At 37.5% G+C, this 27305-nt stretch overlaps 1 protein-coding gene across 1 annotated transcript in view; it reads left to right on the top strand.

Annotated features, from left to right (window-relative positions):
* ARIH1 (ariadne RBR E3 ubiquitin protein ligase 1) overlaps nt 1-24401 on the top strand; it is a 111157-nt gene extending 86756 nt beyond the window's left edge. The window contains 9 exon segments of the mRNA XM_077746075.1: nt 496-562; nt 2106-2212; nt 4674-4716; nt 5228-5299; nt 9368-9498; nt 13070-13127; nt 16880-17140; nt 19475-19587; nt 21024-24401. Coding sequence (XP_077602201.1) covers nt 496-562; nt 2106-2212; nt 4674-4716; nt 5228-5299; nt 9368-9498; nt 13070-13127; nt 16880-17140; nt 19475-19587; nt 21024-21108 — 937 coding nt within the window. The 3' untranslated portion in view covers nt 21109-24401.
* Nucleotides 24402-27305: the final 2904 nt, after the last annotated feature.

The raw sequence follows: 27305 nt of genomic DNA, 5'->3' as shown, positions 1-27305 counted from the left end.
AACATTTCTGGTAAACTGCTAACAGATTTCAGAAGAAGGCCCTCAAGTTTATGTATAGCAAAACCTGGATCCATTTCTTAACATTCCTGTCAGCATCTTTCATTTCACATACTGAATTTTGGGAGGGGATCTGAAGGAAATTGGCTGAGAATTGCTGTTGTAAGGCAAGATATCAGAGTAAGAATACTCTGAAAAGGGCCTAAACCTGGCAGTAGTTACTATGTCATTAGACTGTAATAAGCAAAGTGGGTAAAAATGGAATATTTCGTGTATAGGAAACATGGGGACAGGGGGTCTACCAAAATAAAACTACAGAAACTTTGAAATTGGTGTTTCGATTTCTACAGTTACATTTGTTGATAGTCTGTATGCATTTGAGTATATTCAGTGTAGGGCAGTTTTTAGGCCCACAGCATTGAAATTTTATTTTGTAAGTGTGGGAAAATACTCTTGGCTAAAAACTACCTAATAAACTATTTTTATTCTTGCTCTCAGGCGCCTGATCACAGATTCGAAAGTTAAATTAAAGTATCAGCATTTAATAACAAATAGCTTTGTAGAGGTAAGTGATTTCTCTTAAGTTTGCCCTTCTTAATAAACGGAATTATTTGTTAGTAGAATACTTCTTCTTAGAATGAAATACTCTTGATAGTAAGAAAGACCTTTACCATAAACTTGGATTATAGACTTTGTTCATAAAACATACCTAACATGTATTCTCAAAGGAATGTGACAGACCAATAAGTAGGTGTCTCTTCATAGATCTAAAGCTTTAGTGATCAAATTATTCTTATAGTATTCTTCCTTAATCCCTAACAGAAAATTGTAGCTGATTATTAGTGATGATATGTTTAATCATGTTTGGCAGTTTAACCTTGCTGTATCTCTGCTTATTTTAGCCTCTGTTACCAGTAAACTCTAATAAAGAGAGCTGCAGTTATTTGTTTTTGTCAGAAGCAGGTCAGCAAACTATGCCCTTCCTGTTTTTGTAAATATTTATTTGGCTGTGCCCATTTGTTCTATGGCTCCTTTAGTGCTACAGTGGAAGATAGAGTAGCTGCTGCAGAGGCCTTTGGCCCTCCAAGACAAAAATCTTTACTCTCTGGCTCTTTATGGAAGAATTTGCCAGCCTCTGTATAAGATCATCAATGTAAATTGGGTATTTTAGTTCTACAAAGTAATATTTATTTCACTTGGGGATTAAACTGAAGGTCACATCTTCTAGAAAACAGCATATTTTAGGAATAGCATATTTTTTAACTAGTAAGCTTGGATTCTCATGTAGTGTTACTTGAGCCATGCTTTGTTTCCTAATAAAAAACACGTCAAAGGTTTTACCTTTTTTTTTTTTTTTTTAAGAACTAAAGTGTGATCTTTGCCATGGTTTTAGAAACTGACTTTTGTTCTTAGAAGACTTTTTTTTATGATCAAAGAGAGAAATTACATGTATATTCTGTAGCATCTAAACACTTTCCCTGGGGGTACTTTGCTGGTCCGGTCAATAGAGCATGCGACTCTTGATCTCAGGGTTGTGAGTTTGAGCCCCACAAAGGGCATAGAGATTAAAAAATGATGATAAAAAAGCGAAGAGGCCCCTGGCTGGCTCAGTCATGCAACAGTATGCAACTCTTGATCTGGGGGCTGAGTTCAAGCCCCCATGTTGGGTGTAGAGATTACTTAAAAAAATAATAAAATCTTTAAATACCTTCGCTGAGTCGGAGTTTATCTTGGATTTTTCTTTTTATATCTTTGAAGATTACCCTGAAGTAGAACCATAAACAAATTGATGCTTCTTAATAATCATAAATGGGTAATTATTTTAAAGTTTGTCAGTAGGATTTTGAAGAACCAAGAGGCAGTTTGCATATTTCATAAAACCTAGTCTCTGAGGGATCTGTAATCTTGGGAAAAAAACTGCATCTAAAAACAGTGCATTACTGTAGAAGACTACTAAATATCAGGGGCAGGCTTTTATATGCTTCTGTCATCATCCCTATCTTTGGCCCCTACACTGGGGAAGTGATGTAAATAATTGCTTATTGCTAGGAAATCTTACATCATGACTAACTTTGCTGTCATTTTTTATTTTCTAACTTGGGTTTCAGTGCAATCGACTGTTAAAGTGGTGTCCTGCCCCAGATTGCCACCATGTTGTTAAAGTCCAATATCCTGATGCTAAACCTGTTCGCTGCAAATGTGGGCGCCAGTTTTGGTAAGCAAGTGATTTTCTAAATTGAAAAAGGACACAGTTTTTCTTTTTATGCTTGGTAGTAAAATAGTAGAAAAAAAAATTTTTTTTAACCTCAGGTAGGGAGGTGGGTGATGTTGACTTAAAATAGTGAACATTTCTTTTAAATAAGAATTAAGAGTAAAAGGTCGCATCTTCAATAATTTTTTCTTTCCTTGTTGCTCTTTTTTCTTATGGGAAAAAAAGCAGCTATAATCACATTTTCTTGTGTGTTCTGCTGGAACTAATATACAAGCAAACCTGTAGATCTGGGGTAAGAACTTAGTTTGTCTCATTTCTGATGGACTGTTCATTTTTTCAGGTTATGTTTGGTTCCTTTATGACTCTTGCTCTGTTTTCTAGTTATCTCTTAGGAAATTAAATACACAGTATTATTTTTCCTTTACTCTGACAAGTTAAATCTTCTAGAAAGAAAATATGCTTTGATAAATCTGGAAAGATAAAACATGGTTGATTAGATGTGCTTTTTCACCAACAGTTTTCCTGTGGCTTCTCTGGCCCCAGCTTTCCTGGTAACCTTGGTTCTTGGAGTCTATAGCATGCTCTTTTAGTCTTTGAATTCTAGATTTGACTTAATAGAGAATTTCTAATACTGCATATTCATGTCAGAGAATTAAGATAATTTTCCATTTCCTTGGTGGATCTTTTAGGGGACGAGAAACCAGTCAAACCAAGTAGCTTTAAGAGATAGCAGATAGACATTATATTGGTGTTCCATACCATTATTTTTTTCCTCTGTAAGCAACTATAGAGTTAGACTTACACATCATTAATACTAAATATTTCCAAAAAGACCAGGTAACCTCACAGAGGTTAAATGTATGTGAAATACATCCTATTATGGTAAGATTAAATATACATTACTAATTTAAAATTTACCCTATAGATAAATAAGTGAGGTCTGATTTCATATGTATTTTAAAACATTTTTAGGGGCGCCTGGGTGGCTCAGTCGGTTGAGCGTCTGACTTCAGCTCAGGTCATGATCTCACGGGTCGTGGGTTTGAGCCCCGCATCGGGCTCTGTGCTGACAGCTTAGAGCCTGGAGCCTGTCTTCGGATTCTCTGTCTCCCTTTTTTGCTGACCTTTCCCTGCTCATGCTGACTCTCTCTCTTTCTCAGAAATAAAACATTAAAAAAAAAAATTTTTTTTTTTTTAATTCTTTTTAATGCTTTATTTCTAGGAGAGAGAGAGACAGCGTGAGCAGGGGAGGGTCAGAGAGAGAGGGAGTCACAGACTCTGAAACAGGCTCCAGGCTCTGAGCTGGCAGTCAGCACAGAGCCCGACGCGGGGCTCGAACCCACGAACCGCGAGATCATGACCTAAGTGAAAGTCGGACGCTTAACCGACTAAGCCACCCAGGTGCCCCTAAAAAAAAATTTTTTTAATAAAACATTTTTAGTATCAAATGTTTTGTATACAGATCAAAATGTTGATAATAACAACAGTGAATACTTGTAGCTACTAACCCAACCTTAAGCAAAGTGAGTATTTTGTTTTTGTTAAGAAATCTGTCAAATGAATGACAGATTCATTTGAAACTCATTTGTTCCCCTCTCCATCCCATTCACCATCTTCTTTTCCAGAAGTAACCATTATACTGACTTCATTTAAATCGATATTACTTTGTTCCTCTCATTTACAAAGGATTTTTAGCATTCCTGAACTACCTGATTAGCTAATCAGCGATTCAACAAGTTTTTTTAAAATAAGCATTTGTATTTATTCTTAATTTATACTTTCTTTTAGCAAATTTATATATACCACATGCCTAAAAAACAGAAAGGAATGAAAAATTTGTATATTCCTAGAGAATGTTTAGTCACACTCTTTGTTTTACACCTTGCTTGGTAAAATTTATCTCTACAGGGCTGAGGTTCATTTGGGTCATGCAAAGATGTGACATGTTTGCTTACTGTGCATTATGATTAAATTATATAATTATAATTCTTCATTCGGGTGTTTAAGTAAAAAAGATTTAATATATACTGATGAAGCATTGGTTGAAATTTAAGTTTAAGTTAGTGAAAATTATTGTTTGGTTTCAGTTGAAGAATGTTTACAGCATGGAAGTATATATTTTTTTAAACTGTCAGAAAAGTACAGATCTGACTAAACTGAATTTTTTGTCTTAACAGTTTGGTGGCTATTTAGAGAGTCCTTTCGTAGGAAATTGTCATCATAGCATGTCTTCATGCTTATAATCGTTTCTTCATTTCTCACATATACCATAATATGTGCTGTTCTAATGCTAAATTCGAAATAATCTGTAGAATAATACGAATTTGGCTCATGCCCTTGTATTTGCCAATCATTAGAAACTGGTCAAACCACTGAGGAACTATAAAGCATGAAATGGGTTTGTTTGTGTACTGGCCTACAGTAGGTAGAACTTAATTCTTTTAACTCTTCTGTTACTTAACAGCTTTAACTGTGGAGAAAATTGGCATGATCCTGTTAAATGTAAGGTGAGTTTGTCTGGCATTTTCATTTTTAAAATGTAATAAAACATAAGACTTGACAGAAAACTCGGGCCCAGAATTTTGTTACTGTTTGTAGAGAAAATTATATTTTTTATATTTTTTTCCTTTTTATTTCAAATGATCATCACAGTACTCATAAAGCATTCCTTACGAATAAGTCAGTTCCTGATAATTACCAGGATTAACAGTGGTTAAGGCACCTCTGTGAGCAGACTTTGTAATTAGCTAAGGGGAGTGACCCATCTTGGAGCTGGGCTTCTCATTCAGCTCTAGGCTCCCCACTTGCCTCCAGCCAGAGAAAATCCTCCTTTGGCTGATTTTATATACACTGGATATGAGAACTACCAGAGTTCCATGGTTTAAGAGGAATTAAAATCCAGTGATAACCTTGGCCCTTGCCTTTCCAATGTAAACTTGACTGTATTTAAATGAAGTAATTTACTATCTTTTCTCTTAAGTCTTTTGTTGTACCCTAACAGTTGTTGTTTTTAAACAGTGGTTAAAGAAGTGGATTAAAAAGTGTGATGATGACAGTGAGACCTCTAACTGGATTGCAGCCAACACAAAGGTTGGTATTTCCCTGCAGTAAATTCTTGGTAATGAAACTGATAAGCATAGAAGCCTAGGCATTAGCAAAACAAGTAAGTTTCCTAATTAGGGACTTTGTTTTACCTTTTCCTCAGTTAAGATTTGGGTTTTTTTGGGTTGTTTGGGGATTTGGGGTTTTGGTTGTTTTCATTTTTCAAGAATAATTGCTGATTTTTTAGTGTTTGAGTTTATTTTATTGAGCACTATACTGCAACATGCATAGTAGTCTTTAGAAATTTTTGTCCATTAGAAAGCATTACTCTCCTAAAGAAGAAAATGCTGGCAATTTTTCTACCTAAAGGTTTGATAGTGCTTTTTCATATTGTTATTGCCTGCCTTTTAAAAAGTATACAAATAGAGAGTTTGTTCCACCTAGCTTGGTTTTATTAGGCAACTTCACATCTGCCTTTAAAAACTCTCAGGGTTTGGGGCACTTGGCTGGCTGTCAGTAGAACATATAACTTTTGATCTTGGGGTCATGAGTTCAAGCCCCACGTTAGGTATAGAGGTTACTAAAAATAAACCTTAAAAAAATTCCCAGGGTTTACTTTTTAAGGAGTCCCTTTTTTTATTTTCTTCCTTTTTTTTAAATTAAGGTTTTGTTTTTAAGTAATTTCTATACCAATGTGGAGCTTGAACTCACAACCCTGTGATCAAGAGTCACATGCTCTACTGACTGAGCCACCCAGATGCCCCTTCTTAAGGAGTCATTCTTGAAAGCAGTATTGAGAATAACTGCGTAATAACTTTTTATTATGTAACTGCACTGGGCTTAACATGTTGGACATCTTTAACATGTTAAGTTGCTAAAATATGACTTAAGAGACTTGACTCCTGAGAAATAGATGTTTTGGGGATTAAATGGTGTCCCTTGATTTTTTGTTTTTATTTACAATATTAGTTTTAGGATACTAGTTTCAAGATTGCTCATGTCATTATTGACTGTGGACCAGTTCTTTAACCCTAGGCAGGTGTTTGTCCTGCAAATGGAAAGTTGTCTTAAACATCCTCCTTTTTTAGCACTAAATAATAAGCATGTATTTGAATCCCAACTGTGTGCCCAGCAATCTCTTAGTAGAAAATTGTATAAATAGCCAGTCTTTTTTTTAAATTTATTTCTGACAGACAGCATGAGCAGGGGAGGGTAAGAGAGAGACGGAGACACAGAATCCAAAACAGGCTCTAGGCTCTGAGCTGGCTGTCAGCACAGAGCCCGACTCAGGGTTAAACCCTGAAGTCCCCGAAGTCGGACACTTAACCGACTGAGCTACACAGGCGCCCCTAAATAGCCAGTCTTTATTTAGTTCAGTCTTATAGCCTATCTATGCTGGAAGTGGCTTGGGTGATTATGGGGTTATTCATGGACTATTCATTTTTAGTATTGTCTTAGATGATGCTTAGAGAATACGGAGTTGTTTGACCAGTGTTAGAGCTTTCCATCATTCAATCACAGGACAATTAGAAGAATAAGGAATGTTGAAGTGCACTTGGGTGGCTCAGTTGGTTAGGGTCTGACTTCAGCTCAGGTCATGATCTCGTGGTTCGTGGGTTCAAGCCCCGCGCCAGGCTCTGTGCTAGCAGCTCAGAACCTGGAGCCTACTTTGGATTATGTATCTCCCTCTTTCTCTGTCCCTCCTCTGCTTGTGTACGCGCGCGCTCCCTCTCTCTCTCTCTCAAATAAACATTAAAAAATTATTTTTTAGAAAAGGAGAAGACATGTTTAAACAGTGGAGGTCAACACACAATTTTATACCCTTAGTACCCTGCTCTACCCAAAAAGATTAAAACATATTTCTGTCTCCCAGAAGGCATTAGTAATGAAACAGTAAGTCTTATCACTTAAAACAAATGCCCACCCTTTGAGGAATGTATGGTTGAAATCAATATTTTTGTGCTCTCTAAAATTATGATAAAAATAACTCCTGTCATTTAAGAAAAACCTTTCTGTGTTGTTAGTAGCAACTTAATGTGTTCATTAAACTTTAATGTGTTCATTAAAGTCCCTGAATCCTTGAATATGCTCTTTAAAACTAGTAATTTAGAACAGAGCAGTTGTATTTTCACTAAGTAGTTCATTTAAACTGTAGGCTTCTTTCTCCATCTAGAGAAATCATCCCCCCCCAATACTCCAAATCCTCAAGATGTTTACACTAGGGAGTACAGGCTTGAATATATTCAGGTTCGTTTCGAGATTATTGAGGAGGAAGAATGGCAATTAGTAATAACAAAGTTACCTGCTTGATAGTTTGAGATAAAACTGAAGAGTTTATCTCTTGAGTGGTTTCAGAAGCTTTTATTATTGTTATTAGCTCCTTGAACACATTTGCAGATTATTGGGGCACCTCGGTGTCTCAGTTGGTTGAGCATCCAACTCTTGATTTTGGCTCAGGTCATAATGAGTGAGTTCGAGCTTCGCGTTAGGCTTCACACCAACAGTGGGGAGCCTGCTTGGGATTCCCTCACTCCCTGTCTCTCTGCCATTCTTTCTTTCTCTCTCTCTCTCTCGGTCTCTCTCTCTCTTTCAGAAATAACCAAAAAATTTTTGCAGATTACCAGTGGTATCCTAACATATTGAGAGCTTGGTTAATTGTAACCAAGAAATATAGAATGAAACGGATACTTAATTTTTATTCTTTTAAGAAATACATTTTTTAATGTTTTTATTTATTTTTGAAAGACAGCATGAGCGGGGGAGGTGCAGAGAGAAGGAGAGGGGCAGAGGATCCAACGTGAGGCTCGAATTCAGGAACTGTGAGATCATAACCTGAGCCAAAGTTGGATTCTCACCCTACTGAGCTAGGACAGCACCCCAGAAACAGATACTTTGGATCTGGAATTTGCTTCTTTGGAAAATGTGATATATCTTAATTGACTTCAGAGATTGATTTAAAATGTATAATTAAAAGTTGACATACTGACCTATTTAAAATTACCATAGTTTATGGCAGGGGAGTCTTATTTCACAAAGGTCAGTCTTATTTCACAAAGGTCAAATTGTGAATCACTATAAAGATTATCAGTAAGTAATATAATGGGTGATACCCCCCCCCCTTGTGGGAGTTATAGGTGTCAAACTAATGCAGGAAAATACAACCTTTGCATCTTACTTATAGTTTCCTTAAGATTAATAAGTTTGATTTTCTAGATTTTCCAAAAGAAAACACAGACTTGCTGTAGGGTAATAACTTTAGCTCACTGGCAGCCAAGAATATGACACAGTCTTGGAAAAAGCCATGATCTCTGTAGCATAGCTGTAAATAGACTACAGTGAAAAGAATTTAAAATAAGGGTATTTGAGGGGCACTTGGCTGGCTCAGTCAGTAGAGCATGTAACTCTTGATCTCAGGGTTATGACTTCAAGCCCCTTATTGGGGACAGAATATACTTAAAAATAACAACAAATAATAAGTAAAACAAGGGTATTTGATAGAAGAAAGTTGGGAAACTCAGTAGCCACAAAAAGAACTTAATCAATCTTAATAATCCCACTTGCCTTATTCTTAAGACCAAATTGCTTAGGTTTGATCCTGACTCTCTCTACCATTGCTACCTGTGTGACCTCATTTTTATTATTTTTCTCATCCTTAATTTATTCATCTGACAAATGAAAATAGGAATAGGATCACTATAAGGATTATCAGTTAATGCATATAAAACACTGAGAACTGTGTGTGGTATACAGGAGTACTCAATAATTATTTCTAGATGACACTGGAGAGTATATTTACATAAACAAAATGTTGTACTTCCTGTAAAACTATTATTACCATGTGTACAGTTAAATAGTACTTAAAATGTTTTGGTCCCCCAACCCCACTAAAACAAATCTTTTAATTGTTGTATAATACATCTTAAAAGCCGGTAATAATGATAATAGCACATTTCCAGTAGTACTTATTGTATTCCACACTTTTCTGAGTGCTTTACATGTATTAATAACAATAAGGTGGTATTTAAAAATAAACCAAATCTAGAACTGGCTTCTTGTCGGTGGTAGTAATACAACCTAGTGTAGCATTGACACCAACTTTATAGTTTCTCTTCATAGGAATGTCCCAAATGCCATGTCACAATTGAGAAGGATGGCGGTTGTAATCACATGGTGTGTCGTAACCAGAACTGTAAAGCAGAGTTTTGCTGGGTGTGTCTTGGCCCTTGGGAACCACATGGATCTGCCTGGTAGGTTGGGGAAATGAAGGGAAGAAAATGTTCACATAAGTATGTAGTATATGCATATATTGTGACTAAGGTTTCTATCTCATGGAAATCACCATCTAACATGGGAACTAGATAATACAGTGTGTGATCATTATTAAAAGTACATGCAAGATGTCTCTAGAGAAGGCTAAATTTGGCATATTTCACAGAGAAGGTAACAATTGAGATGAATTTTAAGGGGGAGTAAGAGTTCATTAGTCGGAAGTGGTAGGGAAAATGTTCAGGGCGAAAGGAGCACCATGAATAAAGGTAGAATGATGTGAAAGTACATGCCTAATTTAGAGAAGAGTTGCATTGTCTAATATGTCTGTCCACGCAATAGCCGAAAACTAAGAAACTGTTGGCAAAACCTAACCTGTAGTTGTGTTTTACTTACCCTTGTACAGACAAGGTAAGACACAAGTGTGTCCCAAACTTTAAAAATTGGACAGTTGCTCTGTGCAATCCAGATTATAAGCCTCTCTTTGAACTATAGGAACAAGCCTGTATTCCTGCTTGGCAGCAGTCATCTGGAATTGATTAATAGCCCCTTAGATGATGTCTTGGCTTTCCAGTTTGATATATTTATTTCCCCACGACTGAATCATCAGGGTATTTGCATGTATCGTGATGGCACCATATTTAGAAGACAGCATTACATTTAGTAAATATATATCTTTGTTCTGTGCATATTTCTTACCAGTTCAGGAAAATGCAAGTTAGAATCATGATGCCTTGAGTTTTGAGGAAAAAAAAACGGAGCTGGCATGTCTGGCAAAAATGAAAGTATTTCTGACTTTTATAATAATACACAAGTGGGCCTATTTCACTAATTTATGTTACCTGCTTTTTGGCGTTTCAGTTTGTGGCCCCTTACACGTTACAAGGCATAGGAAAAGAGAAAGTAGAGTGGGACCTAAAGTAGTTTGGACATTATCAGAAGGCTTTTGAGTGAGGAGTGGCCTGATTAGGTCTGTAATTTAGATGAGAGGGCTCTGTATTAATGTGCTTTACATACATTACCTCAGAATCGTGGCTGCTTTGTAGAGAAGGAATGAGAGGGGAAGAAATTGCAGGTTCGGACAGGAGGAGGATCTCACGTTAAGACAATGGCAAGTCTTTTTTAGTTTCATTGGTATTTTCATTAGTTTCACTAGTTAGAGGAATAGTGAGAGGGATTACTTGTCTGAAATTAATTCTGAATTAGTTTCATAACTAATTGGTTATGTGGAAGTAAAGAATGTGATTTTGCCACTGTCAAAGACAAGAAAAGTATTTGGGGTTTAGCCTGACAGGTACTCTAGATTTTAAGAAGGCAAACTAGAGAATTAGACTGTTCCTGGAAACTAAATCCACTCTAGTATATTTAAACAAACAAGCCTAATAAGTGGAGAAGAGTTACTAAAAGATATATTTTTTTTAAGTTACATTTTTTGTGTGTAAGGAAATCTTGAATCGTAACTCAAATTTTAAAAAAGCTGTATTGAAAACTGAAGAGTACAGACCAAATGATGGATGCAGGAGGGTGAGGAACGGGCTGGACCGAGGTTGTCAGAAGTGTTTCCTGTGTCTTGCCTTTACCCGTAGCTCACATTGCAAATGAGTCATATGTGCTTCCTTATTTAAATCTAAAAATGCCTCAGAATCCTCAAAATAGCATTCCAAGTAGCACTGTCCGTCATCTGAGTTAGAAGTAGAGGTGAATTCTGTTTGCTTTTCCGGGCCTTCAAGTCCTTAATAATTTTGACACAGTACAAAATGAGTTGAGGCTTAAAAATATCCAAAAAATACCAAAAAGAAAGTTTTTAAGGATATTATTATATTAGATAAGAAGAAGAGGTATTAATAGTTGACTAGTAGAGGGCAAGGAGAGCCCAATATTTGAGTTAAATTAAGTAATTTTTGGTAAGAGAGAATTACAACCCAAGCTGGTGGGAAATTAATATAGCTCCTGACTTGAGTGAATTATGGTCTGAGTTACTTTAAAAACTCAAAGAGGAGATCAGTGAGCCATTGTTGGTTATTTCTGAGTAGTTACAGAAAGTAGAGAGCTACCCAAAACTAAAAGCTGACAAAAAATGTAATCCCAAGTTTCCAAAAATTGTGATTGATTCCACATACTACATATGAACCATATAACTTTTATGTGAAATCCCAGAATCAAATGGTGGTATTAGGATGATGATTAGGGAACATTTTGTAGATCTCAACAAGGCATTTTGTTGTGAGCTTAGAAGTTTGTGGCTTCGGCTATGAATATACACAGGAATATTTGGATTAATTGAATGACCATTTCTTGGAGTTCTAGGTAATGGATTTCTGTCTTCCTAATGGAATACTTCCAAGGTCTGTCGAAAGGCTTTGTTCTTAACCTTTTTTATTCATGTAAACTGTGTATTGGTTTTGTGGTCAGTTTTACTGATGACTTTCTTAAACTAGTAAGAGAACCTTGCGTATATTTTGGGATAACATCACAGAAGGATATTAAACATATAGGCCATTAAAATCCTGGGAAACTTGGCAAGCTGGAACAGTGAATCCAGTTAAACAAGACTTAAGTTCAAAATTCTTCCTTTAGACCTAAAAGGATTACTGTTAAGATCCTGAAGACAGGACTACAGCATGTGAATGATATAGTCAGTAGTTCAGAGCATGGCCCTCAGTTGGCAGACAGGCATATGTTTAATTCTTAGCTTTGAAACCCTAGCTATGTTATCTTAAGTGTGTTACTTACCTTCTCAAAACCTAATTCTTCATCTGCTCAATGGGGGTAATAATACATATTTCATAAGGTGGTTCAGGGAATTGAATATGATAGTACATTTAAAGTCCTTTGTAAGTAGGTGATAGATAGCAAGCACTCAAGTATCAGGTGTTCCCATAATGTAGACTCAGAGAAAAGCAGAGGTGGAGTAATCAGGACAAGTGCCAGTCTGTTCATCCTCACTCTGAGCTGTCTTCTGGGCACATTTCCCCTGCTTCTCATTTTGTGTATCATTCAGTTTTCAGTGATTCTTGTAAGCTGTAACATCATGTAAAGCACATAGCACAGCATCTGTTACATAGTAGTCCATGGACTATTGGTTTTCTTTGGTTTATTAAAATAAGAAGGTAAGTAACTGGATTAATTGGGAATATTTGGCCTGAATAACAGACAACCTAGGAAATAAGATGACCTCTTCAAAAGTTAAGTTAGAAGTTCGGACTACAGTCAGGAAATGGAAGTTTTAGAATGACAGCAGTTTCTAATGATTACGGGTGAGCTGATTTGGAATGGATGGACTAGTTCAGGAGGTGGGGAATTCCATTACTAGATAGAGAACTGATACAGTGTTAGAGGATTCCAACACTAGGTGGGGGTTCAATCCAACAACACTTTGAATTCTTTTCTGTGTCATAATTCTAGAACCCTGGGCATTTTAAAGACCTCAGTTTCTCTGTTTAAAAGAGAATATTGGTTCTAGATAATCTCTGAATCCAGGTTAAAATTCTGTGATTTCTTCCCTTTTCATTGATTTTTGGCTTTATGGAATCCTCTTTAATTCACTTTAAGGTACAACTGTAACCGCTATAATGAAGATGATGCAAAGGCAGCAAGAGATGCACAGGAGGTAAGTACATTTCTTTTCAGGTAACAGTTGAACAGGAATGTGTATCACATGTTTATTAGGGAAAATTTAGCAGAAGTTTTCAGTTTTGCAAAAGTTGTGGAAAGACACCCCAGTAAATACTGGTTATCTGTGTACATTTAGAAAGGGAATATTATCCAAAATGCCTGTCAGGAACATTCCTGTTTGTAGGTTTGTTTCTTTTAAAAGATTAATCTAGCCATGTTGCACAGTTCCAGGTTTCAGTAGTTTTGGCATCAAGGATTTTTCACCCCAGCACAGAGTCTAGAGAACAGTATTTGTTAAAAAGCCTTCCTGCTGTTTATGTGCATTCTCATTTCTATTTAATTTTTTTTAACTTATTAGTCATCAAGAAGCCAGTAGGGATCATAAGTGAGCTGATTTATAATGGACTTCCTCAGAAGGGGAGTTCCTATTACTGGTTAGGGATATAACTCACCATTGTAGAAGGTGTGGATTAAGTTCATCAATACTTTGAGTTCCTTTCAGCCTGGTAATTGTGTCAAACTTGTAGAATCCTGGAATTTAATTATTCCTTACTTACCTTCATCTATTCCATATTGAAATACCCCTGTTGTCCCAAAAATATTCTTTTCAAATGTTTTTCCTTGCTAAGGTGTCATCCAAAACATGCTTCTTTTTTCTTTTTTTGACTTTTAAAATGTTCTTTTAAAATTTATTTCTAATTAGGAGCTCCTGGGTGGCTCAGTCAGTTAAGCACGACTTCGGCTCAGGTCATGATTTCAGTTTGTGGGTTTGAGCTCCTGTTGGGCTCTGCACTAACAGCAGGGGCCTGCTTGAGATTCTCTTCCTCTCTCTCTGCTCCTCTCCTACTCACACTTTTTTCTCTCTTTCAAAATAAATAGGTAAACTTAAAAAAAAAATAAACCAGAATCTTCTCATCTTGGGGGTATACAGAGAAAGACTTTATACAAGGGGCTTTATTTGTTTATTTAGTGGGAGCCGTGCCTTCCAGAATGGAGTACACCATTGCACACCCATCTGGCCTCTTCTTTCCTCACTTTCCCTGCTCTAGTACTCTGGCATAGGGTTCACTGGGAAACTGTAGCCTTAAAAAGTGCTAGATGGTTGGCACATAGTCCAGAAAGAACATAGATGGTAATGGAGTGCCTTGGAAAAGTGTACCTGTTTTGTAGAAAGTTGTTGACTTAACATACTATACCATGCTCCTGATCGTGGTGGTCATTTGGATTTTCTTATTTTCTAGACCAGGAGAGTCAGTACACTTTTTCTGTGAAGAAGCAGATGGTAAATGTTTTCAGTTTTGCAGACTATATGGTCTCTTTTATACCTATTGAACTCTGACTCTGCTCTTACAATGCTACATCAGCCACAAACTCAAATGAGTAGGCATGATAGAGTTCCAAGTTATTTACAAAACCAGGCAGCAGCTGGATTTGGCTCACAGGACAGTTTGCCAACCCCTGTTGTAAGTAGTCAGGTTTGTTCTGGATCTTTTCCCAACGTGTTTTAAGGTCACTCGTTGCATTTTCTCCATCCAGATTCTGGGATTCATTAAAGTTGGTCTTATTTGCAGTAGTGGTATGGGTTTTCTTTCATGTTGTATTTTAGAGGTATTTTAGTGAGAAGCTGTTTTAGAATTAATTGAATCATTAAATCAGATTTTAAGTCAAGTCCTTTAAAATCTTATATTTTAATGTGGTAGTTTAGGTTTTCCATTTAATCTTGGAATTTTGACAGGCTTGAAATATTAGTGCTTTGTTTTAGGGGGTGGGATAAAATGCCAAGCAGATTATTTTAAGTTTATTTAGAGAGAGAAAAAGAGAACAGGAGTGGCAGAGAGAGGGGGGGAGAGAGAGGACCCCAAGCAGGCTCTGCACTGTCAGCGCAAAGCCTGCTGTGGGGCTCAAACTCACCAAACCGTGTGATCATGACCTGAACTAAAACCAAGAGTTAGATGCTTAACCCAGACTGAGCCACCCAGTCGGCCCAACATTAATATTGCTTTTCATCTAATAATGATTAAACCTAATTAGCATAATTTTCCAGTGTGTAAGAATTGATTTGGTACCTACCTGATTCTTGAATAATAATAGATTTTTTGAGATGTTTCAGTGTTGTATGATACTGGATCGTGTGATTGGCCAGTTATGTGGTTCAGAGTTACAGTATAATGGGAGAGACTGAGGTGAATCGTTTTTGCAGTCTGATAAATAACATAAATCTAGACCAGATACATTGTTTCTTTGGTAATATTTTATGTGTCTTTAAAACACTTTTTAGGGGCACCTGGGTGGCTCAGTCAGCTGAGTGTCCGACTTTGGCTCAGGTCATGATCTCACAGTTCGTGGGTTTGAGCCCCACATTGGGCTCTGTGCTGGCAGCTCACTCAGAGCCTGGAGACTATCTTCAAATTCTGTGACTCCCTCTCTCTCTGATCCTCACCTGCTCACGCTGTCTCTATCTCTCTCTCAAAAATAAATAAAACATTAAAAATAAATAAACACTTTTTAAAATTTTTTTATTTTTTACTTTTTACTTTTTAAAATGTTTATTTTAGAGAGAGAGAGCATAAGTTTAGGAGGAGCAGAGAAAGGGGCATGGGGTTCAAACTCACAAGCTGTGAGATCCTGACCTGAGCTGAAGTCAGATGTTTAACCAACTGAGCCACCCAGACACCCCTTAATGTTTTATTTTTGAGAGAGAGAGAGGGAGATAGCGCATGAGCAAAGGAAGGGCAGAGAGAGAGGGAGACACAGAACCCAAGGCAGGCTCTAGGCTCAGAGCTGTCAGCACAGAGCTTGATGTGGGGCACAAACTCATGAACTGCAAGATCATGACTTGAGCCCCAGTTGGATGCTTAACCAACCGAACCACCCAGGTGCCCCTTCAAAACACTTTTAATATAACTGCAATACCACTATTATGTTTGTATATACATTTATTATATGTTTTTGAATATCATTAACTATCCAGTGTTCAAATGTCTCTATCTCATAAATTTTCTTTTCTAGTTAGTTCAAATCAGGATCCATATAGATTCACAACTTGTGTTTGATTGATAACTTTTGAATATTGTCTACTGTCTTTCATTCCTCCTCCCCACTTCCCACATTACTATTTATTTGTTGAGGAAACTAAGTCATTTTTGTCCTGTAGAATTTTTCACATTCTAGGTTTTGCCAATTGTAATTCCCTGGTATCATTTAATAGGTTCTTTTATCTATATATTTCCTGAAACTGGTGGTTAATTCTAGATAACTTGAATCTAGACTCAATTGGGGAGTGAGGGGACCACCTACCTGGTGATACTGGATACTTTCTTTTGTACTGGGTGAAGAGTTATATGATGTCTGATTGCCTCTCTGTTGTTTTTTACTTTAAAATGTTGATGCTTCTTACGTATTTACTTGTATACTGCAGAGTAGTAAACTTCCTGTGTTGGAAATGTTCTTTATCACCACTGTCCAGTTTGGTAGCCACTGACCACAGGTGGCTGTTGAGCACAGGGGAACTGAATTTTTTATTTTAATTTGAATAGCCACCCGTTGCCAGTGGCTGTCATATTGGAAAGTGCAGCTATAGGACATTCATAGCGGTATTAAATAACAAAAGGTAGCAAGAGATGTCTGTCTGTTCCGGATTTAGCCTAAATTCCTATACTGATTCATCAATAAATATGATATCGGCTTTTGTGTGTATTTGATACATTTGTTATAATTACATTTCCTTAATTTTTCTTAATGGGACAGCGATCTAGGGCAGCCCTGCAGAGGTACCTGTTCTACTGTAATCGCTATATGAACCACATGCAGAGTCTACGCTTTGAGCACAAACTATATGCTCAGGTGAAGCAGAAAATGGAGGAGATGCAACAGCACAACATGTCCTGGATTGAGGTGCAATTCCTGAAGAAGGCAGTTGATGTCCTCTGCCAGTGTCGTGCCACACTCATGTACACTTATGTCTTCGCTTTCTACCTCAAAAAGAATAACCAGTCCATTATCTTTGAGGTAGGAATAGTTACTGAGTGGGGAAAACCCAACTATGTCATAGGACTACTTGGTCTTTCATAGAATATGTAGTTTTAAAGTTTCCTGTCTGGGCTAACAAGCACACGAAGAGATGCTCACCTTCACTCATCATCCAAGAAATATAAATCAAAACCACAATGAGATAACCACCTCTCACCTGTCAGAATGACTAAAATTATCAACACAGGAAACAGCCGATGTTGGCCAGAATGCAGAGAAAGGGGAATCCTCTTACATTGTTTGGGAATGCAAACTGGTACAGCCACTCTGGAAAACGGTATGGAGGTTCCTCAAAAAGTTTAAGTAAAACTACCCTATGATCCAACAATTGCACTACTAGGTTTTTACCCAGAGGATACAAAAATACAGATTCATAGGGGTACATGCACCCCAGTGTTTACCGCATTATCAACAATTGCCAAACTATGGAAGGATCCCAAATGTCCATTGACTGATGAATGGATAAAGAAGATGTGGTGTCCACACACAAGCACACACACACACACACACACACACACAATGAAATGTTATTCAGACATCAAAAAGAATGAAATCTTACCATGTAGAATGACATGGATGGAGCTGTAGCTCCATAGTTCTATATAATGCATTCCATAGTGTATTATGATAAGCAAAATAAGTCAGTCAGAGAAAGACAAATACCATATGATTTCACTCGTGTAATATAAGAAACAAGACAGATGAACATATTGGAAGGGGAAAAAAGAGAGGGAAACAAACCATAAGAGACCCTTAACAACAGAGAACAAACTAGGGATTGATGGAGGGTGTTGGGTAGGGGAGTAGGCTAAATGGATGATGGGTATTAAGGAGGGCACTTACTATGATGAGCACTGGGTGTAATATTTCAGTGATAAATCACTAAATTCTACTCCTGAAACCAAAGTTCTGCTATATGTTAACTAGCTAGAATTTAAAAATTTGGAAAAGAAAAAAAAGGTTCCGATTTTCTCAGAAATTTAGATTTCTTGTCCTAAACTGCATTCAAATCCATGTGGTTTAGCCAGCTAGCAATTAAATGTGAAGGCTTTGGAGTCAGCCTGAATTTGAAATTGGACTCAATCACTTTTTAGCTCTGTTGACTTGGAGCAAATTACTTAATGCCATCTATATCTTTATTTTAAAATGGAGATAGTACTTTTCAAGGATATTACAAGTTTTAAGTCAGGCAAAACTAATGTATGGTATTAGAAGTTAATATGGTGGAAAAGTAAAAGGGGTCTTTTAGCAGTAAACATTTTTCAAGTAGAGATGCTCATTTAAAATTGACACATAATAAAAAAGAATGAGATCTTGCCATTCATTCAATGTGGATGGACCTACAGAGTATAATTCTAAGTAAATTAAGTCAGAGAAGACAAAAATACCATATGATTTCATTCTTATGTGGAATTTAAGGAAAAAAAATGATCAAGGGAAAAAAGAGACAAACAAACAAAAAACACTTAAATACAGGGAACAAACTAGTAGTTGCCAGAAGGGAGAGGTAAATGGAAAGATGAGTGAAGTGGTTAAAGGAATCAAGAGGTACAAACTTCCACTGAATAGTAAACAAATCGCAGAAACGAAAAGTATAGCATAGGGAATATAGTAAGATGGTATTAACGTTTTTTGGTGACAGATGGTGACTTATTGTGATGAGCACTGAGTAATGTACAGAATTGTTGAATCATTATATTGTACATCTGAAACTAATGTGACACACTGTATGTTAATTATAGTTTAGTATTAAAAAATAAAGTTGATACATAAAACATTGATGCTCTTAGATGACTAGACAATAACACTGACTAGCAGATGGGAATTTAGATGGGTACAGGTACAGAACTAGCCATAGTAGTAAAGGATAACAGTTTTAATCTTCCATGTGGTGTTCTCTTATAAGAAGTAGGTGCAGCCAGTTGTAAATAAGAATGGGTTTATATTTTTTCCTCAAGCTTTCCCCGCTTTTTTTGTTTTGTTTTGTTTTGTTTTACCCAATAGCAGTTTGCAGAACTAGAATACTTCAAAAGACTTAAGTCCTTTTGAGGACTTTGTTCTTGATTTTCTTCCAGAGGTAATGGGTAGGTAAATCTTTAGTTCTTTTAATATATAAAAAATTGTCCTGGAAAGGTGAGTGCAGGTTGTCAGAAGGGAAAGTGATAAAGAACTTTACAGGTGCAGAAACCACCTGTGAGAATTACAGAATCGATGTTGAGAACAGTTGATAGGCTAGGAAGCAGCGACGAGGACTTATGTTTTAGCTATCTTCTAAGCCTGAATTTACTTTGTATTGTTTCTCCTCTCTTGCAGAATAACCAAGCAGATCTAGAGAATGCCACAGAGGTGCTTTCGGGCTACCTTGAACGAGATATTTCCCAGGATTCTCTGCAGGATATAAAGCAGAAAGTACAAGATAAGTACAGGTGAGATTTCTTTAACAGTTGTGGAGCAAAAGTTTCTGCCCATGGTGGTCTGATGTGCCTTCGTGGAGAAGTTAGGTGATAGTGAAACTTGGGTTTAGCATATCTAGTAACTCAGCTGCTGCCATGTTTCCCACAGATTGCTTCTGTCTTTTGGGCAGGAAATTGCAGGCAGTAGTCCTAGTCAAACATTTATCACACTGGCTATTCTACTTCCATTCAGCTTTATCTGCTTAGTTGCTGCCTTGTGAGGAAGAAAACCTAAAAAGGGACGAGTGGATGTTAGGATGAGGGGTGAGATTAGGGTGCTGGTTCTAGCCTGGGGATCCTGGGAATTCTGGATGTTGACAAATGAGCTACGCAGGCTTTTTGAGAGTTTTTATTAGATTTGTTTTTTCTTCCTCCCTCCCTCCCTCCTTCTGTCCTTCCTTTCTCCCCTTCCCTTCTCCTTCCGTTCCTCCTTCTCTTCCCTTCCTATTTTTGAGAGTGAGAGTATGGACAGGGGAGGGGCAGGGCAGGGGCAGAGAGGGTGGGAGACAGGATCTGAGCAGGCAAGCTCTGCACTGACAGCAGGGAGCCCCATGTGACGCTCTAACTCAGGAACTGTGAGACCATGACCTGAGCCAAAGTAAGACACTCAACTGACTGAGCCACCCGGGTGCCCCAAAATTTGTTTTTTTCTAAAGAGAGGTTTACTTTTTCTAGGGGTAGGTGATACTTCAAAATATGCTGCCTTTTAAGTTAAAGGTGTAAAATATTTGCTTTCTTAACATGGAGCCATTTCCCCCCAAGTTGTTTCCTGACAGATACATTTTTAATAGCAGAAGCTTTTGGGCATTTGGTAGACTTAGGTGCAAGTAACACTTTCACTTCCCTGAGTCAATTCTAGCTACTACATTGTGTTTACAGTCATTTTTACAGTTAACAGAGATCTTACAGATGTGAATCAATAACCCTTGAAATTACTTCTTTCTGAAACTGTTATTTATCTGTACAATGACAGGATTGAATCAAATTATTTCTAAGGCCCTTAGGAATTTCTAACATTTTATTACTCTTAAATTAATTCCCCAAACTAGGATTCACAACTTTTTTTGGAGAATACCTTTTAAAATTAGAAAAGTTGTTCTGTACATCTAGACTTGAAAATGTATCTGTTAGGGGAAAAAAAAAAAAGCAAAAAACCAGTCGCTTATTCCAATTCTGGATAAACTATATAGGAGTGCCTTAAATTAGTAAAATTGGGCCACCTGGGTGGCTCAGTAGGTTAAGTGTCTGGCTTTGGCTCAGGTCATGATCTCGTGGTTCACGAGTTCAGACCCCGCGTCAGGCTCTGTGCTGACAGCTCAGAGCCTGAAGCCTGCTTCAGATTCTGTGTCTCCCTCTCTGTGCCAACCCTGCTCGTGCTGTCTCTCAAAAATAAACATNNNNGATTACAGATACTGTGAGAGTCGACGAAGGGTTTTGTTACAGCATGTGCATGAAGGCTATGAAAAAGATCTGTGGGAGTACATTGAGGACTGAGAATGGCCCTGCATAAAATGAACTCTGAAAACTTTACCATCTAGAGTGCTCATGCAATTAAAACAAAACAAAACAAACACAAACAAGGAGGCACTAAGCCTGTTCTGACACCTCTGGTCTGTAGTACCAGAATTCTGTTTTGTTAACGGAAAGTTTAAGTAAATTATATTGTAATAAAAAAAAAAAAGGTAGATAAACCATTGTACAACAGTATTCTAGGCCGCCAACAAAAGTGTGACAGACACACTAAAAAGCCCTCCAACTTTAACTTGTAACGTAGCTTCATTCTCAAAGCTGACTCCTTTTTTTCTTTTTCTTTTTCCTGAGTATAGTACAGTTAAAATTTAAAACAGCTCCTTGACACTGCTTTTCATGTCCAAACCAGCCATTTTGTTGTACTTTGGTAAAGGACCTCTTCCCCTTCCTCCCCTACACATACAAATACACCCACACACACAAACTGACTCTCTCTCTCATACCCCAAGGTCATGAGTGAATTAGTGAATTAGTTCCTTGTAAAGAAAATTCTTGGGGCGGGGAAGGGGGTAGGCAGCAAGAGGAATTAAACAAAAAAAAAAACAAAAAAACTTTGTATATGACTTTTAAAACAAGAGGACAACACAGTATTTTTCAAAATTGTATATAGCGCATATGCATGGACAAAGCAAGCGTGGCACGTGTTTGCATAATGTTTAATTACAAAAAATATTTATTCTTTAAAAATCTTCAAGATTATGTCTATTTGCTGTGCATTTTCTTTCAGTTTGCTTTATCTTCCCAGGGTTGAGGGTTGGGATAAAGGTGTGTTGGTTTAGCACCTCTGGAAGACCTAATGAGCTCTTTGATTTCCCTTTCCTGAGATTACTTTGCCCGTTTTTGTTTGGTATGTCCGTTGCTGGCCAGGGGCCTCTTGCCTTGAATTCCAGCTCTTGATCAGGGACGGGGAGGTCAAGCTCTGACTGAATGCCATGGCCTGATAAGGGCTGCAGCAGGGAGGTTTTTGCTGTAGTTCAAGAATGACCCATCCCCAGCCTCCTCCCCTTCCGTGGCCTCATTCATCTACCTAAGCCTGTGTGCGCCCTGGTCTTGCACACACCTGTAGGCTTCCTGTGCTCCCTGTACATCCAGAGGAAACATTTCAACGTTTTTCCTTCCCCCCCCCCCCCCTTAATTGCTGCTTTGAGCCTTTTAAGATTTTAGTTATGGCTCTTCTCTCACCCCTTCTTTACATTAGGGTGTCAAATAGAATGTTTTTGCTTTAAATATAAATATAAATAAATAGCCATTCACTTAGTTTCAGATTGTGAGTTTAAAATGGCAGATACTGAAATTGCTTGTGTGTGTTGCTGTGGGTTCAGTTTGAAGGCGAACACCCCTAGAACATAATATTCCCATCTAGTGCATTTAAATAGAAATCACTGAGTTTGCTTCTTTTCTATTGTCAGCAGATAGGAGAATTAATAATGCATTTTAGCTGTGATGTCCATTTTTATGAAATTTCTACTAAGAGCTATGTTAAAAGTAAAGGATGGTGGTGGTTTTATTAACTATATGCCTCTTTAGGCCATTCTGGCTGTGGTATTTTTCAACAGGTCAGCATCCCTAAATCTGTCAGTTTTCTACAGGAGTGCAGAGTGAGTTAGGCAACTAGATCAAGAGGTCTTGATATTAAATACCGGGTTTGGTGACCTCTTTGTCTTCCTTTATATGTCTTGCGCCTAGGGAGTGTTTACCATTTGTGAGGCAGCTTCGTCTGCTCTTGCACTGTACATCTTATTACTCCATTGGGAAGTAGGTTCACTTTCCTCTGGCCTTTTGCCTAAGTTAGGCTTTGCTGAATCAACCCTACTTTTCCTTTTAGAAAAAGGTTGTTACATGAGATGTACTTGCAACTGTTGTTTTCCCATCAAAAATCAGTGAATGTTTGCTGAGTATTTTATGCTGCTTCCTTAAACCACTTGTCGCTTTAGGATCAACTTTACCCGTACCTCTCATCCTCCCCTCCCTTGCCACCTCAAGTGCAAATCTGAACTCAGCGTCTGCTTCTTCCGTAGTCTCTTCTCCCCTCTGCCCCCATCGTTCATTGGACTTTATTTTAAATGACTGCATCAATCTTAAAAGACATTTATCAAAACTAAGGAGATTTTTTTTTTTAATAGAAAGCTTGAATGAGTTCCTTTCCCTGGTAACTTTGAAAAGCAGCCAGAGTTGCTATCTAGATACACGTGGCTTCCCTTAAAACGTTTTGTGTATGTGTGGTGTTTTAAAAACTTACCAGTTAACTGCAGTATCTAGGTTTCAGTGTCATAAATCCTCTTTACATGCCCCCCTTGCAACAAGTATCCAGAAACAGTGTGTGCACTTCATACTATCAGCCCCCATCCATGGAGGAACAGTGCTTTTTAGAGATGCTTTTTAGTGTCAGTGTTGGCATATTCCCCAAGGGTGTTGCAGTTGTGGGTGCATTCCCTAATTTGTATGGATCAAGGTGAACTGGCCTTTTCTGAACTTCCACGCTTTTAACAGCTCTCTCCATGTTTGACAGAATTCCGAGTTAATTGCTCTCATTGTTAGTAGCTTCAGTGACCCCAGCTGGGATAGGCAAGCCTTATTGTGACAGCTTCCCTATTTCACCAAAGTCTTTTTGTCAGAGGGCTCTATTCACAGTAAGCATCAGGGTCTCCTTGTCTTCTTGAGGGCAGTTACATTGTCTTTTGAAAAGTGCATGCTTCATTTGAACAATTCATTGACCAGTAGATGGACTTTAAATGATTTTCAATAAAATTTTGATCCAAAGCTCAGGATACACACAGTGGTAAAATTGAGTAGCGTATAATATCATCAGACCCTAAATTCTGTGTAATTTGCTGCGACCCAGATTGTATGTGTTTTATGTGTGTTTAAATAAATATATTAAATACACATGTGTATACATACACACATATATAACAGACCCAAGACTGACTGACTTGATTTGAAATGGTTGAAAATGTGGTTCAGCCATGATTAAGAACTGAAATTTAGTACAAGAGAGAAAAGGACTTGATGTAATAAAATCTTTTAGCTACAGATCCCGGTATAGAGCACTTGGGGAATGGGAGGGGGCGGGTTGGTGAGACAATCAGATCGGTAAATTGATTAAATGCTCCTAACCCTGTAATTTTGTGCATAGAGCACCCTGTGCTGTGGAAATAACTGTTCTTAGATTTTCATTGTAACTGGACTGTTCAGGTTGCCCAGAGGGAAAGAACATTCCTAATTCTAATAAAATAAACTTTTATTTTGTTATTCCATTAGTTACTTATGTTTATTTTTATAGTTTAAAAAAACATATTGGTGGCCCAAGTCACCTATTTTATGTGCCTTATTCACTGTTCCTACTTAATATAAAATATTGAGATTTGGTTCAGTTTCTTTGCAGGGAACTGTGAATGAGACCATCCCCAGCAATTACCTTGGTTAATGAAGCCTTCAGAGCATTTTCAGAGAGCTTTCCAATTTCTGTCTTGAACACGGAATTTAAATTGCTCTTTGTGTTGTAACAGTGATATAAGATGCTCAGTAGAGTTTTGTCAGTTGTGTAAGCATGAAATATTTTAAAAGTCATTGAAACTCCCTTACTTTGCTTCGATTTAGTTCACTCTTAAAAAGCCAGTTATCTCCTGTAGAGATAGAGGGAGCGCTTTCTTAAAGAAGGTCCCCATAAGTGGAGATCTCCATCACTGATATTCTAGCCAAGTCCAAATTTTAGGACGATTTAACTTGGTTTTATTCAGATCTATCTATACTTAAGCAGAGTTCATGTATCATGTATCTCCAAAGCACTTTAACTTGTTTTACTGTCCACAGAAGTGTAGAAATCGCTGTTTTACAAAAGAAAAGGCTCGGCGAGATGAAGTAACTTGTCTAGGATTTCACAATGTCTTCTGTCACTCAGTCAGCATTGTACTACCTCCTTTTTTATTAGTTTGGTCTCAGTATGACCTAGCATTCAGTACCAGGAAAGGTGGTTCTTGACAGCATTGTGCTTTTAAACAGCATAAAAGACCGTATATAGATGCCTGTCACTGCTCCTGTTCGAGGAATGTTTTGTACTCTCCCTGATCTTTAATTTGTTGAGGCAGAGTATGCAACTAATGTGGCTCTGTGTTTTGCCCAATCAAATGAAACCAGCCATTAGAAGAGAATAGCCCTTCCTACCTTGCTAATCTGGACCGTCCTCATGGGAAGACTACCACATGACCCAAAAAATGGGTCAGCATTTATTTGGTTTGACATAACGGCCAAGTGATTTACAGTTACTGGTCTAGTTATTTGCTCAAGTGAATTTTTAGTGCAAAGAATTTTGGATAATCTACTGGAACTTGTTACAGATTTTGTTTTACAATATAACTGAAAATGTGCAAAACAGCTTGTATCTACTTGTTCTCAGCATCTCTTCTTAGACCTGGATGATGTATGGGGCTTTGAGAAGATAAGTAGTGAGCATTATGGGGAAATCTTGGCTTCTTGAGGAACAGGACAAAGCGTGGGCCCGTCATATTTTGTCAGATTTCTTCGGCAATAAAGCTGATGTATTTCTGGTTCATTTTAAGGAATTTGCTTCCTAATAACCCAAGATGAAATCACTAACTTGGAAATGCTCAACTGGAAATAAATAGTAGCTATTGTAGGAGTAAACAGACAACTTCTGACTTTTAATTTTTTGCTTTTTGTGGAATTAAATCAATCTTAAGGCAACTTTTGGTCTTTCTCTAGGCAGTGGCAGGGTGGGAAAAATACTATGAGATTCTTTTGAAAGCCAGTTTTCAGACTATGATTAAGCCATTGCTTAGGTATGGCCATTTTCAGAGTAGGGGCCAATTAGTATTCAAATCAATCACATTGATACATAGCAGCTCTGACAATGCCAAAAGCATCACTTTATTACAGTAAAAATACAGGGGTCCCAAGGAATTCATATCTGCAAGAGCCAGATAAATATTTTAATAAAAGACTTCTGTGAGCTAAGTGGGCTCTGAGAGGAGCGTGTGAAATACATATTATGTGAATTCTCAATTTTGGGATGTTGGTAATTTACAGTATTCTTAAATACAGGTCAGAAAAATTGCACTTGGGCCATATTATTTTCTCAGTTTCTGTTAACCTTGGGTTGCAACTTGATGCTACTGATCCATCTGACATATTGGAATCACTGAGAAGCTTCAGAAGAACAAAAACTAATGCCTAGGTCCCACCCCATAGAGATTATGATTTAATTGTTTTGGGTTGTGTTGTGGGCATCAATAATTTTTAAAGTCCTATCCCCAACCCCATCCCTACTGAGTGTACAAAGCAGTTTGAGACCTGCAGACGAGGTGGAGACAGTTGATCGAGATATTTATATAGTTGCAAGGAGGGAGTATAGGTGAGTACTCTAGGTCATAAGGGACAGCAGACTTGTGGCAACTTCACAAGCTCAGGAAAGGGCTATGCTGGAGGCTGTAGTTTAGTGGCTTTTGTGGATTGCTGCCTTTTAAGGGTCTAGTGCAAATTGTCCAATTTGTTTTTTGTCAGTTTTTTGGCATGTGGTCTACCTTGGAGAAAATCATTCATTTCACAAAACCAAAAGAACTGTAGAACTGATGAGCAGAGTAAAATGTTCACGTCGTTGGCAATATATTCTCTTCCCAAGGGGGAGAAATCTATCTGGGAAGTAAATTAGTGTAGGGTTTGAGCAAAGGTAGCTGAACGGTTATACACAAATCTGTCATTAAGCTATTTGTGTCAAGTCAATGTACAATTCCACCTAATCACTGAGAGTTAAATTCAGAGCCCTTAGACTCTCAAGCTTCTCACTGTTCATTTCATTCTTGGACGTTAACACAGTGGGTTTTCCTGTTTTTTATTCCCAGTGTGGTATTGTGGAAAAAATACCAATGTTTCTCAGCTATCATTTTCTGTGGGCTTTTCTCTTGTGAAATGGAGATACTAATAGGAGTTCTAACGTGTTGAGGGCTTCTTGCCAGATGCCTTCTATTTTCTGTATCTTATAAGCAGCCCTAGAACAGCGTAGGCATTCCTATCTTATAAATGAGAAAACAGGTTCATAGATAACCCCAAAATTAGAGTTTATGGCAGGGTCATGCTTGTCTAATTCCAAGTGTTCATTCTATCACGTTCTGTTTGTTTTACAGGGATATTGTGAGGATCAAAGA

This window comes from Crocuta crocuta, unplaced genomic scaffold (assembly GCF_008692635.1).
Source record: "Crocuta crocuta isolate KB4526 unplaced genomic scaffold, BGI_CrCroc_1.0 scaffold130, whole genome shotgun sequence".
Taxonomy (NCBI): Eukaryota; Metazoa; Chordata; class Mammalia; order Carnivora; family Hyaenidae; genus Crocuta; species Crocuta crocuta.
The sequence above is the reverse complement of the archived record's forward strand: the minus strand, read 5'-3'. Positions and strand labels throughout refer to the sequence as shown.